General features: G+C 42.3%; 1 protein-coding gene and 1 long non-coding RNA gene across 2 annotated transcripts in view; one reads left to right on the plus strand and one right to left on the minus strand.

Annotated features, from left to right (window-relative positions):
* Positions 1–1051: 1051 nt before the first annotated feature.
* LOC119647635 (transcription initiation factor TFIID subunit 2) overlaps positions 1052–16678 on the minus strand; it is an 84825-nt gene continuing 69198 nt past the window's right edge. The window contains 7 exon segments of the mRNA XM_038048695.1: positions 1052–1342; positions 1399–1888; positions 1952–2344; positions 2402–2612; positions 11661–11823; positions 11884–12133; positions 12184–12632. Of these exon segments, the coding sequence (XP_037904623.1) occupies positions 1148–1342; positions 1399–1888; positions 1952–2344; positions 2402–2612; positions 11661–11823; positions 11884–12133; positions 12184–12632 (2151 nt within the window). The 3' untranslated portion in view covers positions 1052–1147.
* Positions 3068–4108, plus strand: LOC119647636. Its single transcript, XR_005248913.1, has 2 exons — positions 3068–3750; positions 3809–4108. It is a non-coding gene; the product is annotated as an uncharacterized LOC119647636 (long non-coding RNA).

Raw genomic sequence — 16678 nt, forward strand, 5'->3', positions numbered from 1 at the left:
CTCTAGATTTCTTATTTCTCCCTAACTCTCTCACAGGAAGCATCAGTCCTCCCATGAATTTAGGGTTCCCTCCATTTTATTTGAAGCAGCAAGGGGCAAACATTTAGATTGGGGTGGGCCGCCGCAGTGCTACCACGTCATTGAGCCTCACATGAGGAAGAAAGTAAGACGCGTAGGTGACGCCCGATTCAAAATGTTATCTTGCGCAGGCGGTGTTCTCGACTGGCAAACCTGTTAGGGGTGGTTGGTTGGTTGGTGACCGTATTGCCAACGTGATGCAACGCCTGATTCTCATCTAAAATACTATCTGACTAGCAAGAAATCACCACCGTTCCAATATGGAAAAAGAAAGGTAGTCCAGCAGAATGTTCAAATTGCTGTCCCATACCATGAAGATTTTAAATGCATTCTTGACAACTGTATTCGCGACATCATTCAAATAACCCTGAAAATCAGACCGGGTTTGGCGAGCATTGTGGACCTACTCACGGAAACACAATGGAAAGTATCACCCTCTTCATATTGTATTTCTGGGTCTAGAGAAGGCGTTTAACCGTGGGCCACACCAACTCATTTGGTATGCTCACGGCAACACCCAGTAGCAGAAGAATTCATACGCTAGGTCAAATTTCTCTACAATGATTGGAAAATTAAATGCCAAAATTGGTCGGAACGTCGAAGTCATGGGAAACGACCAAAAGGTCGGCTTGTACGCTGGATGGTGATTTGCAAGCCTTGCAACGGCATCCAGATCAGGCCTTTGACAGAGCAAAATGGCGCAACCGTTTAAGACGAGCGGACCCCGCTTCTGAACGGAACAAATACTGAAGAAGAAGAAATATTTTACTTTTAAATGTGACTTGCTTCGTTTTCAAAAAGTACCCCTGTAGCATTATTTTAGGGAAAGTACTAGGTCAGACTTAAGTTTCTAATGAAGAAATACTTTAGGCAAAACAAGCCTTGGTAAAGGTATAAGATTCAAATAACGCAACCACAAAACGCTCGTCACTTTTTTAACTTGTTATAGTTATGTAACATACCAAATACCAACTTCGAGTTTTTAATAGAAAATATATGTATTTCTCATATTTTATTGAAAGACATAAAACGAAATTTGGTAGTGCATTCCGCGAAAGATTCAAATTTATTAGAGGGGATACTCTAACGGATTTGCATTGCTGTTGCTGGAACTATCTGCAGAGCTCAAAGTCTCTGGAGTTTCTCCTTTAATTTGGGCTCGGGGTATGTTCAGTTCTCTCTTTTCTTTCTTTTCTTTCTCTTTATTGTGTTTATGTTTATGCTTATGCTTGTGCTTTTTCTTATCTTTTTTGCGCTTTTTCATCTGAAACAAAAAGAAAATTAGTATAGAATGGCAAATTTTAACCTATTAATTTCTACCTTCCCAGATACATCTGACTTGGATTTACTGTCTTCTTCTTGTTTAAACATTCCAGGTTCAAATCCTATTGGTCCTACTGCCGCTGACATGCCTGGTAATGATGCGGAATTGTCAGAGAAATAGTCAGTTTTCATTTTTTTCAAATCAGGTCCTATTGACGCAGTATTGTCATCTTCTCCATCAACATTGGTCGAACCTATTGGCGGTTTTATATCTGCTTTCGAGTCAAAATGTTCTTCAAAGGTTTCAGATGCCGTTCTTTTACAACTTATGCTGGATGTATGATCGATTGTATTCAAATGTGTAGAATTCACATTTGATAAGTTGTCTCCATAAAATTTCTCTTCCGGTAAATAATTTCCCAACTTTTGATTTTTAGAAGACGTTACATCAGAATCTGGTAAGCACATGGGCCGTTTCGTTCCGTAAAGGCAATGATATAAATCAACCATGTAGCATCGAAGTTTTGAATCGTAGGACAACAATCCACTAGCAACAAAAGTCATTTGAAATTATTTGAAAAGTTACAGAAGAAATATTCGGCTAACTTACTTCATACTGGTCCAAATTCTTTCTACAAGTACCTCCCTATCCAACGGATGATTATAGCCCCGTTCAAACGGAGGATTATCGACTAATAAGGATGCAAGGGCATGGCGAGCAGCAGGATCGGGGTCAGTCTCCAGTAAATCTAATAAATGCTCTAAATCTTCCCATCTACCATCCACTTTAACAAAATCAACCAAACATTCCATTGCTGCTATCCTTAAGTCGATATATTGTCCGTACGCAGCGTAACTTCGATAAACCTTAGGTAAAGAAGGTAAGTGTCCACACTGTTGCAATTTTCTAATGACTTTTAGGCAGGAAACTGACACCAAATATTTATAAGATGGTAAATGTTTTTCCAAATTCAAGAGCCGTGTAACTTCCTCCAAAACTACCCTAAATGAATGTCAAACAAATACTTATACTTATTAACGAAATAAAGAAAAACAATACTTAGCATCAGCAGACAAATTGTCTGACGTTATGGGTGCTCCGTGTTGAACCATAGAAATCACAGGAGTAATTGAATTCCCTAAAGCATCAACGAGCGCTGCTCTATAATAATTATCAGAATAGTGATTTCGACTGTTGTCGTTATATTTAAATAGATCCAGGAGGAAACGTATTACTTCAGGCGGGCATATTCCATGAGCTGTTCTTAATCCTATAAATATATTAGAATAAAACTAATGCTAAAATTGTCTTCTTGTAGATAGGTACGAAGTCAGCCAAGCCGATATAAATAAAACAAGTTAATAATATTTAATGAATCGTTAATCAACGCTCCTTTGGTTTTAATTTCAATATCTGCTTAGAACTCATGCCAAATATGATCTTAACATAGTTTAGATTAAGGGGGGAAATACCTTTAACCGGTTTACGAAATTCAGAATTTTTTTTCATCTAAATATGTTGGTAATCTCTCGTATAATAAACCTTGAAAATTTGAAATCGAAATTTTAGATAACGTTGAAGTTTATAGCCTTCGAAGTGTTCTTGCCTATATTGGAGGTAGAGTACCTTCTCATAATCTCCCATATTCTGATTTGTTTTTGTTGTTGTTATATATATCGATACATATATGCGCACAATTATTGCACAGGTATATACCAACCTTTACGAGGAAGCAGAACGATTACATTACAGCATTGGATGGCATCGCTGAATGACTATAAGTCCTTACAATTATCGATTTTCGCTGTAGAAAGTTTAAATGTATTTTTCTCAAAACAGTGTTTTTCAAGTTGGTGTGCAAGATAACTCAAAAAATATCTTATTTTCTTCGAAAATGCTGCACACACCTTTTATACATCACAGCACACCTTCTAGTTGAACCTAAAAATTCGAAATATTGAAATATTGAAAAAAAATATTTTTAAAGCATCTCAAGTCTTAATTGTTACTGAAAATTCACATTATCCGCTTAAAGTTTACAATTTTTAAGAAAATTTAAAAGTTTTTAACATTTTATAGGTCCAACTAGAAAATATACATGTTTATAAGAGATTGTGGGAATTTTGACTTTTTCAGATAAAAATTACGATTTCGATTACGTCGTCCTTGCAAAAAAAAAATATTACCGCCATTTTGTTTTTTAAGAGCAAAACAAAACTGAAACACTTTATTTAAATATACTTTATTAAGAATACATTATTTAAAATATTGAAAACATGACATTTCCCAAAAACCCGAAAATTTTCTTGTTTTTAGTAGTTTACAGGTATTTGCCCCCTTAAAAAATAATCAATCTGTGTGTCTTAATTGTCGTATTGGCAAAATGTATTATGAATTGCTGACAAAGGGTAAAGATTTTTATATATAAGAAACGTAATGGAATAAACTTATTCACTTCTTTAAAAGCAATTTTTTGAATTTAGAAGTCGGAGAACAGTTTGGCATACGAAGGCAGGTTGGCGTAACATCAAATTGCAAATCAACAAGACTAAAGACAACCAAAGCCGTAGTCATTGAAAACACGAAAGTTTTCAACGCTGCCTTCGAAGAATGAAAATTCTCTAATAAAATGTGCAGTAATCACTTTTCATTGAAAATGATTCGATAAAAAATTTGTAATTGGCTTGCGAATACCAAACATTAATTTTCCAGGCTATTAATACCCTAAATACCGAACAAGAAAAAAGGTATACCCAGTGCAGACAACATCGTGTTTTGATACAAAGGTGATCTTTACCCAGCAATTGTAGCAATGATCGTTAGAGATGATAGCAAGAATAATGCACTCACCGACGTACAACATCGCCAAGTGAGTGACAGGGCCTTGGGACGACGAACAGTAAGTATTCAGTGGCTAATTCCCACCAACTAATCTAGAAGCTGCAACGCATCGAGGGGATGGGTGAAGACGAGGTGATGGTGTCGTTCGAAGTGTAGGCATTGTTTCCCAACACGCCAGTGAAAGAGTCAATTTTCGGATTCAGGATTTATTTTATCTATTTTACGTTACAGGGTGGTTAAAGGTCCCAGTGCGAAATGTGGGTTGGTACTCACGATGGAGCATGAAACCTGGGAAACGCTTGCTGAACCAACAACAGCTCTACTACCAAACCCTATCTCCACCTCCACGTGGTGACCGCTGGGAGCTCTTTCTTAACGAAAATCTGCAGACGGAGAATGAAGGCGAGTCTCCCGCGCCTAAAATCGGGACAAAATGTACCAACTGGTCCTCCAGGTTGGGGGTTGGGTAGGGCTGACAACCCTACACGGAAAACAACTTGTTACGAAGCTATAAAAGGAGCCTCGGACTGGGCGGATTACACAACGACGAACCCGGCAACGACAAAGGAATAACGATTTGCGCATTTTCTCATGGAACGTGCGCTACCTGTACAGACCGAATGCTGCTGAGCAGCTAGCCCATACCCTGTCCCAACATAGAGCTGATGTAACAGCGCTACAGGAGATGCGTTGGACAGGGACCGGCTTCCTGGAGAAGACCCACTACACCATATATTATAGTGGCCATCCAGTAAACCACGTGCTCGGAGTAGGTTCAGCCTAAAAATGAAATCTGCTGTTATCGGCTTTGAAAACATAAGCGAACGGCTATGCACTCTGCGTTTGCCAGGCAAATTTAGAAATATAAGCCTCATTAACGTTCACGTCCCTACGGAGCAGACTGCAGTCGGAACATACATGGGCCTCTCCAGACGGAACCACTTTCAACCAAATTGACCACGTGTTGATCGAACGCCGCCACCTCTCAACCTTGATGAATGTCAGAGCATATAGGGGCGCCAACATAGACTCGGATCACTATCTCGTTGGCATAGTGCTCCGAGCTCGAATAACAACACCACCCAGAATCTCCTCTGACAATCAGGTGAGAGTTAACACAGAAGCCATTCACAATACAGCCCTCCGCAACACCTATAAGTGGGAAATGGATGCCATAATATTCGCAGTCAACAGAGATCCTGGAGATGAAGAATCAACAAATGATCTTCACAATCACCTGAAGATTTGCGCATACAACATAGACTCGGATCACTATCTCGTTGGCATAGTGCTCCGAGCTCGAATAACAACACCACCCAGAATCTCCTCTGACAATCAGGTGAGAGTTAACACAGAAGCCATTCACAACACAGCCCTCCGCAACACCTATAAGAGGGAAATGGATGCTGTAATAACCGCAGTCAACAGAGAACCTGGAGACAAATCATCAACAAATGATCTTCACAACCACCTGAAGAATGTTATCGTGGCTACATACTTGGCCCCAGCCGCAAAACGAGTCGGAAAGGCTGGTTTGACGATGAATGTAAGCTAGCAACGGAACTGAAGAATGCTGCATACCGAGTAATGTTGCATTCTCAAAGAACGCGGGCACGCGCAGAGACTTATCACGAACTCCGTCGAGCGGAGAAGCAACTTCACAGACGGAAAAAGGAAGTCTGGGAGAACCAACAAGTCTGTGAATTCGAAAAGTACAGGGAGCAACCGCTTCAGGCGCACAAGTTTTACCAACAAGTCAGCAGGATGAAGGCTTATACACCACGATGCTCATCCTACCGAGACAAAGCGGGAAATCTGATTTCCGACAGAATGGGCATATTGGAGCGATGGGTTGATTACTTTGATGAGGTACTGAACAATCAGAACATCGGCAAGTTGGAGACCCCGCCAACTAAAGACGACGGATAAATACTGCCACCACCAAGTATAGGAGCCGATGGAATTACAGCCGAATTCGTTAAATATGGAGGCGACCAGTTACACCAAGTGGTTGATCAACTTGTGCTCAAGGTATGGGACAGCGAATCAATGCCGGACGATTGGCAAAGAAACATTATCTGTCTCATACATAAAAAGGGAGATATCACACAATGCAGCAGTTATAGAGGTATCACGTTGCTGAGTACCATCTATAAGATATCCACTATCTTGCTTGGCCCATACCAAAAGAGGCTTCATTCCAGGCAAATCAACAACAGATCAGATTTTCTCTCTGCGGCAAGCGATGGAAAAACTGTTGGAATATGGACACCAGTTGCACCATCGATTCATCGACTTTAAAGCCGCCTGTGATACCATAGCCAGAGTAAAACTGTACACGGCCATGAGAGAATTCGGTATCCCGACGAAACTGATAAGACTGACTAGGTTGACCCTGACCAATGTGCGAGGCCAGATAAAAGCAGCAGGATCATTCTCGAGACCATTCGACATCAACAACGGTCTACGACAAGGGGATGCCCTACCATGCGTCCTCTTTACCCTGGCCCTCGAGAAAGTGATCCGTGATGCTGAGGTAAATGCAAGAGATACGATCCTCTTTAAGTCCACCCAACTACTGACCTATGCTGACGATATCGGCATCATGGGAAGAACCACCCGAGACATACAAACTGCCCTCATCCAGATCGAGCAGGTGGCGCGAGATCTTGGGCTGCGAATCAATGAAGGTAAGACAAAGTATATGGTGGCAACGTCAGCACCGAAAACCAACCAACCAACAACATCAAACTGCACTGGTCAAACGGGAAGAATAAAGATAGGAGAATACAACTTTGAGACCGTTGATAATTTCTCCTATCTAGGGTCGAAAATGACAAACGATAACAGCCATGACGATGAACTGCGCCCACAGTTGTTGTCAGCCAACAGAGCCTATTTCAGCTTACAAAAACTGTTTCGGTCGAAACGTCTCACCATAGCTCAATAGGAGGTCATAGGTCAAAGCTCTTACTGTACAAGACAATGATCTTGCCAGTCCTCATGTATTCCTCGGAGACTTGCGAACTCTTGGCCACGTTCGAGAGAAGAATCCTCCGAAGAAGTTTTGGCCCCCTATATGAGGATGGACGATTCCATAACGGCGAAATCTATGAGCGCTACCGTGACTGCCTGGTTGTGGATAAAATCCGGCTCAATAGATTACGGGTGGGCGGGTCACTTAATCCGTATGGATGAGGATGATCCCACCCGGAAAGTCTCTAAGGGCAATATCTATGGTAGAAAAAGCAAAGAAGACGAGGCAGCCTCTACCGGAGATGGAGCGATGGCGTAGGCCAGGACGCTAGACTGCTTTTAGGGATATCGAGTTGGTGGACCCCGGCGCAAAACCGGGATGTCTGGTGTTCCTTATTATGGCAGGTTTAGACCGGATACCGGTTGTTGCGCCGTTGATGATGATGATGATTTTACGTTACAGGAGATGCATTGGACAGGGACCGGTTTTCTGGAGAAGAGTCGTTACATCATATATTATAGCGGTCATTCAGTAAACCATATGCTCGGAGTAGATTTCTTAGTCAGCCAAAAAACGAAACCTGCTGTTATCGGTTTTGAATACATAAGCGGAACAACGAATTTAGAAACATTAGTCTCATTAACGATCACGCCCCTACAGAGGAGACTGCAGAGTCGGAGAAGGATACTTTCTATGAGGCAGTAGATGGAACCCTCGAAGCTTCTCCCAGATATGATATCAAAATCATACTTGTGGATTTTAACAGCTAAGTAGGAACAGAGCCCGTATGCAGGCAATACGTCGGCTACCATAACATACATACGGATAACAATGATAACGGACTGCGGATTATTCAGTTAGCAATATCGCCAGAAATGGTTGTTGGAAAAATACAAATGATCACGGACTGCGGATTATTCAATTACCAGTGCTTTGCGCGGAAAGCGAACCACAAACAAACGTGGGCCTTTATAGACGGGGCCACTTTCAACCAAATTGCCCACATGCTGATCAAACGCAACCACCTCTCAGCCTTGATGAACGTCAAAACATATAGGGGGCCAATATAGACTCGGATCACTATCTCGTTCGCATAGTGCTCCGAGCTCAAATAACAACACCACCCAGAACTCCCTCTGACAATCAGGTGAGAGTTAACACTGAAGCCATCCACAACACAACCCTCCGCAACATCTATAGGAGGGGAATAGATGCCGCAATATCCGCAGTCAACAGAGATCCTGGAGATGAAGAATCAACAAATGATCTTCACAATCACCTGAAGAACGTTATCATAAATATGGTCACAAACATACTTAGCCCCAGATGCAAAAAGAGTCAAACCAGCTGGTTTGGAAGCTAGAAACGGAACAGAAGAATGCTGCATACCCAGAGACTTATCACGAACTGCGGCGAGCGGAGAAGCGACTTCACAGATGGAAAAAGGAAGCCTGAGAGAACCAACAGGTCTGTGAACTTGAAAAGTACAGGGAGCAACCGAATCAAGGGCGCAAGTTTTACCAACAAGCTGGAATTGTCGTCTTCCTTAGTGTGTGACTTATTCACGCCTTCTAATCAACATATCCGGGTATCGCCGACGTATTTCTTCATTTGGAATTCTGTCTGGCCAGAGTACCCGATGCAGATAGATGTTGACGAAGGCATTGGGCTTTCGTGCAACAGTAGCTATCACTTTCTATGTGCTGCTCTCAGATAGCAGGTCACTGCCGCTGACAGTGATTGTGTCATCAAAAATTCAGTTTTATTCAGATTCAGTTTCAGACCGTGTTGCACGAGGTGATCATTTCGTTTTTGGACAAGTTGCTATTAGACGCTAGGAAACGTAATCTGCACAAAGAAGTGTATAGGGTGCTCAACTTTGGATATCCCATGTGACAGTTTCCATAACAAGAACAAAGAGGAGTGGTGAGAGGGTGTTTCCTCGATGAATGCAACAGAGACACGAAGCGGTTTTGATATACCTATCACACTTCGAACTTTACTTTTCGGATCGTGTTAGAGCAGTTGTCCCCAGCGCAAGAGTTTTTCTGGCATTAAGTGTTGTTGTAGAGCATACCAGATGAGTTCATCTGGCACATGGTCGAACGCTTTCTCTAGATCAAGACGTGCAATGCTTCTCCATGAGTAACCTTGTAGCGTGTATTGCGTCAGTAGCTCCACAGTTCTTGACAAATCAGGGCTGATTCACGGTTATTTCAACAATTCCCCGAACATGGTTGCCAAGAGTGTAAGAAAGTAACCGGATCGGACGAACATTCTGCTGGATTACCTTTCTACCTTTTTGTGTGAAACAAAACCTTATTAGAATCGATTCGATGTCTGCCTATCCGTCTATCTGTCACACCAAATTTATCCGGAAGCGGCTATTTGGTGGGAACGTATGGTCTGTGAATCCCTTTACATATAGCAAGTGGTGCTGTTTTACGTTAAGGTTAAGGGGGGCTCCACAAACACGCGAAAGGGGTATGCAAATTCTTTTTTCCCCGAATATGGCTATGTGGGGTATCAAATGAAACCACTCATTTAGTACTTATCTATACCGATATTTGATACCGGGTGAAATGTAGAGGAGTGAGAGTTCAAAATGTGACCTCCAAAAAATGTACCAGGTCCCGTTCTCAGAAAGTAGCAACCGAAAAATCTGAAAAAAATACAGTGGTATATCTAAACGAAATCTAGGCCTCAAAATACATCCGGATTTCGATATCTGTGCAAATCAAGTGAATAATAGCATATTAAAATTTTTTAGAAATTTAACCCGAAACTCCCACTTAAGTTCATGCTAGAAGTTTAAAATTTGGCAGTGGTACAAGGGATAACAAAAGGCATCACTATGAGAAGCTTGAACGAAATCCTATTATTATTAACAAAGTTATAGAAGGTGAAACTTTTACGTTTTATGTGAATTTCGTACATTCTAAAACGTGTGTAACGTCGTCAATAACACAACAAAGTGAGTACACATAAATGAGGAACCGCAGAGTAACATTTCGTTTTAGTTTTTTAATCATTCATATATCAATATCAATTACTCGAGAAGGACATAAGTATGTTTATATTTATATGCACATGCTAATGAAGCAGCTAGTTCAGTTAGATATATTTGTACATTAAGCCAGTGATATTCAATATGCGTACTGTATTTGTACATATGTATGCTTTTGTGCACGAAGTAAATCGGAAATATGGGTACGATCAATTAATACGTACACATGCACACACACATGCAAGTATGGTATTCAATAGGCATTTTTTGATTGCTTAGGGTGAGTATAATATCTATGGCTGCAATACTTATAATTGTCTTGTCGTTTGAAAAAATATGAAGGAATATTTTGAGTTTTTAACCATATACGAATGGAAAAATGTACGTAGAAAGTTTCTCATATAAGATGAACATAAAACCGAGGGTTGCAGAGGCCGCTTTGTGGATCGTGTCTTTAATTTGGTTCCACGATCATTCCACATTCGTAATGATTGGTAATCGCATAAATGAGATTATTTCTTCTTTTTTCTCATGAAATAGCCACCATTTAATGCGTGACGGGTCAATGCGTTACTCACGCTGTTTTATCGGAGGTTTAATTCGCAGAAACAATACTACCATGTGAAGCAAATTGATCGATTCCAGATATACTCCCTGTTCACGCATTTTCTAAATCGTTTAAGAGTAGGTAAAGTGGATATCTAAACGAATACTGCTCCAAAACTCCCATTGGGAGAGGTTGCACGAAACAGTTTCCCAGAGAGACCGTTAAGTCCAGATACCTTGCCCCGCTTGACCACAATAATAGTCGAGATGATTTCACTTTTGTTTAAATGAGCAGCTCGTATCCGCATGTTACGATGAGTAGCCATTTCATTCACAAGATGTTAATCGATTGCAAACCATGGTGAAATTTACCTCCCACCTCTTAGCTGGTTATCATCGTGGATGAGCAGGTTACCGTTATCTCCTTTGGCTAAGATTTGCCGCGGTACCAGAGCTCAAGCGCATCACGTTCGTCCCCACTCGCACCGGCAATAAGAGCTTTTACTTGCTTAAGCTTCACGATCCGCTTCCAAATTTTCATAGTCAACCAGCCAGTTTTAAATATGACCGAACACTCGATTTGTGGCAGAGAAAAAATACACTTTTGATGGCGACCCAATGTTCATCCATATACTTTGAAAAGCTGTTAACGATGTCTATCGTAAGGTCGCAAAATAGTTTTCCCACTGCCGTATCACGAAAGCGAATTGCGTTGAGTGAGTTTATCAACTCCTTCGAGTAGATGCGATGATTTGCATATCCAGGAAACAACATCTGTGGTCGACCTGATTAGATATAAGCTACCGATCAGTTGAAATCCAACCAAATGCTAAGCTGGGATCAGACAAAGAATTGTTTAAGATATATTGTCCAACAAATATATTTCCCTAATGATTCGTGACTGACCGATGAAATTTTAGAAATCATTATACCTTTGGTTCGCTTACCTGCCATTGCCACGGGAATGGTTTTTTGCAAAAAGTAGTGTTGGAAATTAGAAAAATTATTTTGCTTTATTATGTGAGGGGCACTGAATGAGCCGAAAAATTTCCGGAAAATATTCAACATAGCAGGTGGTCCTTGCCAGCTAGTTACCATTGCATTTGCGACCTGTAAATATTTTTTAGATATACATATGCCATTGAAACTACCGAAGAGCATAATACATACTTTGGTAAGACAATGTGCTGCCTGACAGCGTACTTTATAAAAACATTGCTCATTTTCAATAGTATCTGTCAAAGCCAATCTTGTGGCTGGCGTAGGATACTTTTCTAAAGCCCTAATAGCTTCAAGTTGGGCAGTAACATCTCGCTCGTGGCGCAACTGAAATTGCCACTGAAAATCGGGTTGTTCGATATTTAAATCTCTCATCAGAATCATTTCAGGATCCAATCTTATCCACAAAACTGGCGAATCACTGAAAAGAATAATTTTAAATTCGAATCAAAATACAAATCTTTTACTTACTCCATTGGCGATAAATCCATATCAACCTCCTCTCCTGTACAAAGTGGAATCTTTTTCTTTTTATTTCTGCGACTTTTAGAGTGACAAGTAATATCAGCTTTTACGACGGTGTTTTCAATTTGGAGAGTATGTTTGAATGTTCCATCTAATTCCTGCAACTGAACTAATAGTGGTCCATTGTACTTACGTACGCCTCGCTGATTAATTGCGTCTTGACGAATTTCGAGTTCTATGGTGTTGCGCTTTCGATTGAAAACTGATGTTAGTGAGAATTTCGCATGTCCTCCAGTGCGAACCCATTGATCCATGAAAACCGACATATCTTTACCAGTGACAGTGAATATTGCCTTGGTAAAAACATTGGTTGAAATTAGTAATTGATGCCACAGGCCGCTTCCGATTTTCGTCATTGATGCGTTGACCGCCAGAGCTAATTGTTTATTAAAAACCTGCAACATAAGACCTTAATGACTACATATCTGTCCATACTGTAGCATAGATTTAGACTCTTAATTAAATATAAATACCGCACAAATTCAAAATGGAACCCGCTAACCAACATCGTCACCAAATTGAGCTTGAAATGCGGTCCAATGGTGGCCTGATTTTTGCAATGTGTAGCCCGAGTATGTTGAATGCAAATCTTGGAGGAACCACAATTGGGACTATTTACATCTTAAATATTGTCTGTATATATTTCTTATGATACACCAAGAGAACGATGCAAAGAAAAGTGCAACTGCTCGTCACACAGTTTGTAGAGTCTGGCGACAACTCTTTTGTTATTAAGGAGGACCTTAATGTTCATGTCGGTAAAAGGCAGATGGCAACATGTACCACGGGGGTAAAGGCTTCAGTACACACAATGAATAGATGTTTCCTCTTCTCACATTTTATAGGGAGAAAGTTAAGACGCAAATTGGCTATATTTTTGTAAACCTTCGCGATTTTCTTATGATTTTTGTCGTGTCCATTGAAATCATCGTACCTCAATGAAACAAACAAACATTGACTATAACCCAACACAACGGCGAACAGATGTAATATACACATACATATCTAAATTAATGGGACACATTTGAATATTTCCACTTTACTCCATGCGCCGAAGCATACATATGTCCATATTAATTAGTATTAGTATATGCCTCTCAAGTAATTGATCATCATCATCCTCAACGGCGCAACAACCGGTGTTCGGTGTATGACTGCCTTAATAACGAACTCCATACATCCCGGTTTTGCGCCAAGGTCCACCAATTCGATATTCCTAAAAGTTGTCTAGCGTCCTGGCCTACGGCATCGCTTCATCTCGGGCAGGGTCTGCCTCGTCTTCTTTTTCTACCATATATATTCCCCTTATTAACTTTTCAATCTGGATCATCCTCATCCATGCGGATTAAGTGACTGCAACCTATTGACCCGCGGCCAAGAGTTTGCAATTTTTCTTGCTAAGAACACATATCTCTGAGGAATGCATAATGACTGGCAAGATTATTGTCTAGTACAGTAAGAGCTTTCACCTTATGGTGAGGCGTTTCAAGCAGAACAGTTTTTGTACACTGAAATAGATTTTGTTGGCTGCCAATAACCGTAAGCGGATTTCATCGTCGTAGCTGTTATCGGTTATGATTTTCGACCCTAGATAGGAGGACATGCATGTACGAGGACCTGCAACATCTCCTTCACGAAATTATGGGGTCCGATAACTGCGTTGAGGGCATCGTTTAACCTTCCTCTTTCATTCGCGAAACTCGGATAGTGGAACATAACATACTGCGGGTCCTCAGGTCTAGCGGTGCATTCGGGACAGTATGGAGACTCATCCAATCCGAAGCGATTCAAATACTTCCAGTATCCACCGTGTACCGTAAGGAACTGCGTTAGGCGGTAATTTAATTCTACATGCTTGCGCTCGACCCATATCTCAATACACGGGATCAGTGTATGGGTCCAGCAGGCCTTTTCGCAATTATCCCACCGTTGCTGCCATCTCCGGTACAGCTCCTTCCTAGTGGCATTTAGCAAGGCCGCAGTCACTTCGGCCGGATTCACTTTCCTTCTCCGGTAGAGACAGTGTGCCTCGTTCACCAGAAGATACAAGGGAAACATTCCCGCGATGACACACACTGCCACCTGGTATCGTTCTACATGCACTGCACACCCTCAGCACGATTGGCCGGCATGCGGAACTTACCCTTATCTGGTTTGCTGTGTTATCCACTGCGCATGCCCAGATCCCTGCGATAAGCAGCCGGCGACTAGATTTTGGCCCTCCAATATTTGGTGTCATCCTTGCTAGAGATGAACTAGCCTTTGTTGTCTTTTCGCGAACATAGTCCAGCTGCCCCTTGGATATTTCACCCAATGTCAAAAATAAGATCAAGCTCAACTTGGCATCGATCATTACCCCCAGGTATCTAATGATCGACTTTGTACCGACTTCGTGATTACCAACCCGGATTTTGACAGTGTTGTTTTTCCCGCGGTTGGTAATAAGGACCGCCTCCGTCTTATCTTCCGCGAGGTCCAATTTTACCATTTGGAACTATGCTTTGATAGCATGAATGGTTTCATTTGCATATAGTTCCACATCCTGGTGGGCTTTCGCAACTACTACCACTGCCAGGTCGTCTGCAAAACCAATCAATGTTGCCTTCCTTGGCACGCAAAGGCCGAGCACTCCGTCGTACATTATGTTCCACAGAAGGGAACACACACATATTCCTTCGGTCCGTCGTCCGTCTCGCGCCAAAAAAGTCTCTCCGAAAGCTAACTCTCGATTATCCGAGCTAAATAGCCAGTGTGCCCTTAATCCAACCCCAGTTGGCTGAGTTAAAGGCATTCCTAACATCCAGCGTTTCCACCGCGCAGCACTTACCAGCGGCCGATGCCTCCCGAGCTAGGCCCATGACCATTGTAATGGCGCCAACCGTGGACCGCATTCTACGAAACCCATACTGCCGCTCCGATAAACCACCCGTTAGCTCGACGAACGGAAGCAGCCTGTTGTATATCACCCTCTCCAAAATCTTTCCCATAGTGTCTAAAGACAGATAGGGCGATATGAAGAGGGTACGCCAGGTGGTTTTTGGGGCTTCTTTGGCCAACCACTGCCTCTTCCACTGATCGGGAAACACTCCTTCAACCACACATGAACCATGGGGGCCTGATTTAAGCAGCCAACTTCGGAATCCAATTCAATCCCGGAGCCTTATTGTCTCCAATTCGTCCACAGATTTCCCGTAGTTCCTCTTCGGTCAACCCGGGGAGTGTGAAGACGTCCTGTTGAACCATTGGATGAGGTCCGCTTTCTTCTTGTTGTGGTAAAAAGATTGCGATTATTTTGAACAAGTGTCGCGGGCACGTCACTTGGAGTCACTTATCCACGAATCTTGTTCATTACAACCCTGTAAGTAGCGCCCCACGGGTTCGTATTTGCTTCAAGGCACAACTGCTTGTAACAATTCAGCTCACTTTCCCGTATAGCCTTCCTAAAACTACTTCGAAGATCGCGGTATTCCTTCTCTGACTGCCGATGTTCTGGCTTCTCTCTAGTCCTTTAGTAAAGCCTCCTCGCTCGTAGACACGATGCTCTCAACAGCGCGATTTCTTGGTTCCACTAGTAGTTCGGTGTCCATGCCTCAGTTATCCGTTGACATAACTGGCTCACTTTTTCCAACGCCGTCCTCCAAGGTCGGAACCTCCTTCTAAAGCCGCCAGGAATGTCTCTTCCTCGAAAGCTCCAGTCGGCCACCCAGCTATCCTGGTTTTTCCGCTTTTGATGCTCACTCCATTGTCGCCTCCCCCGTTCCTGATGTCGAGAAAGATGGTCTGATGGCCACTGTGGGCATAGTGCTCACTCATCCGCCAGACCTTACCTCTCGCCAACGAGGTACTGAGGTAGGTTAGATCGACGATTGAGCCTAGTCCTCTGCATCGGAAGGTGGACATGCATCTGATGTACGATGTCCAGCTCTGCGAAGGTTTCAAGTAAGATTTGGTCCCAGGTGTCCGTCACTCGATTTCCCCAGTCTAAAGCCTATGCGTTGAAATCGCCGATTTTGGGCTGTGGTCTCTGGCGTCCAACATCAAGTCGTCTAGAATCTCCTCACATTGAGCTAATGTTGCACTAGGAGGACCATAGCAGCTGTAGATATGGACGCCGTAGACATTCGCCCGTACAAAGCCGGTTCCCGGAAATGCTATTGCTTCTTAAATGGCTTGCCATCCACATGCCTATATCGCCGCGTTTCCCGATGAGTCTTTCACCCAAGTAGCACTAACGTAATTTCGGTATGGTTTACATATTACTGCGACGTCCACATTCCAAGTCTTGAGCTGCCTCGCAATGATTGAGGTTGTATCAACCTCATTTAGCCTTACGATTCAGCTCCCTCCTATATGCTAGGCACTTGCCACCACCTGCAACGTGCCGGTCATCTACTCCCGTTTTCCCTTTGCATTGCGCATCTTTGATAAGGTGGCCCTCTTC

The sequence above is a fragment of the Hermetia illucens genome, chromosome 2, assembly GCF_905115235.1.
Source record: "Hermetia illucens chromosome 2, iHerIll2.2.curated.20191125, whole genome shotgun sequence".
NCBI lineage: Eukaryota > Metazoa > Arthropoda > Insecta > Diptera > Stratiomyidae > Hermetia > Hermetia illucens.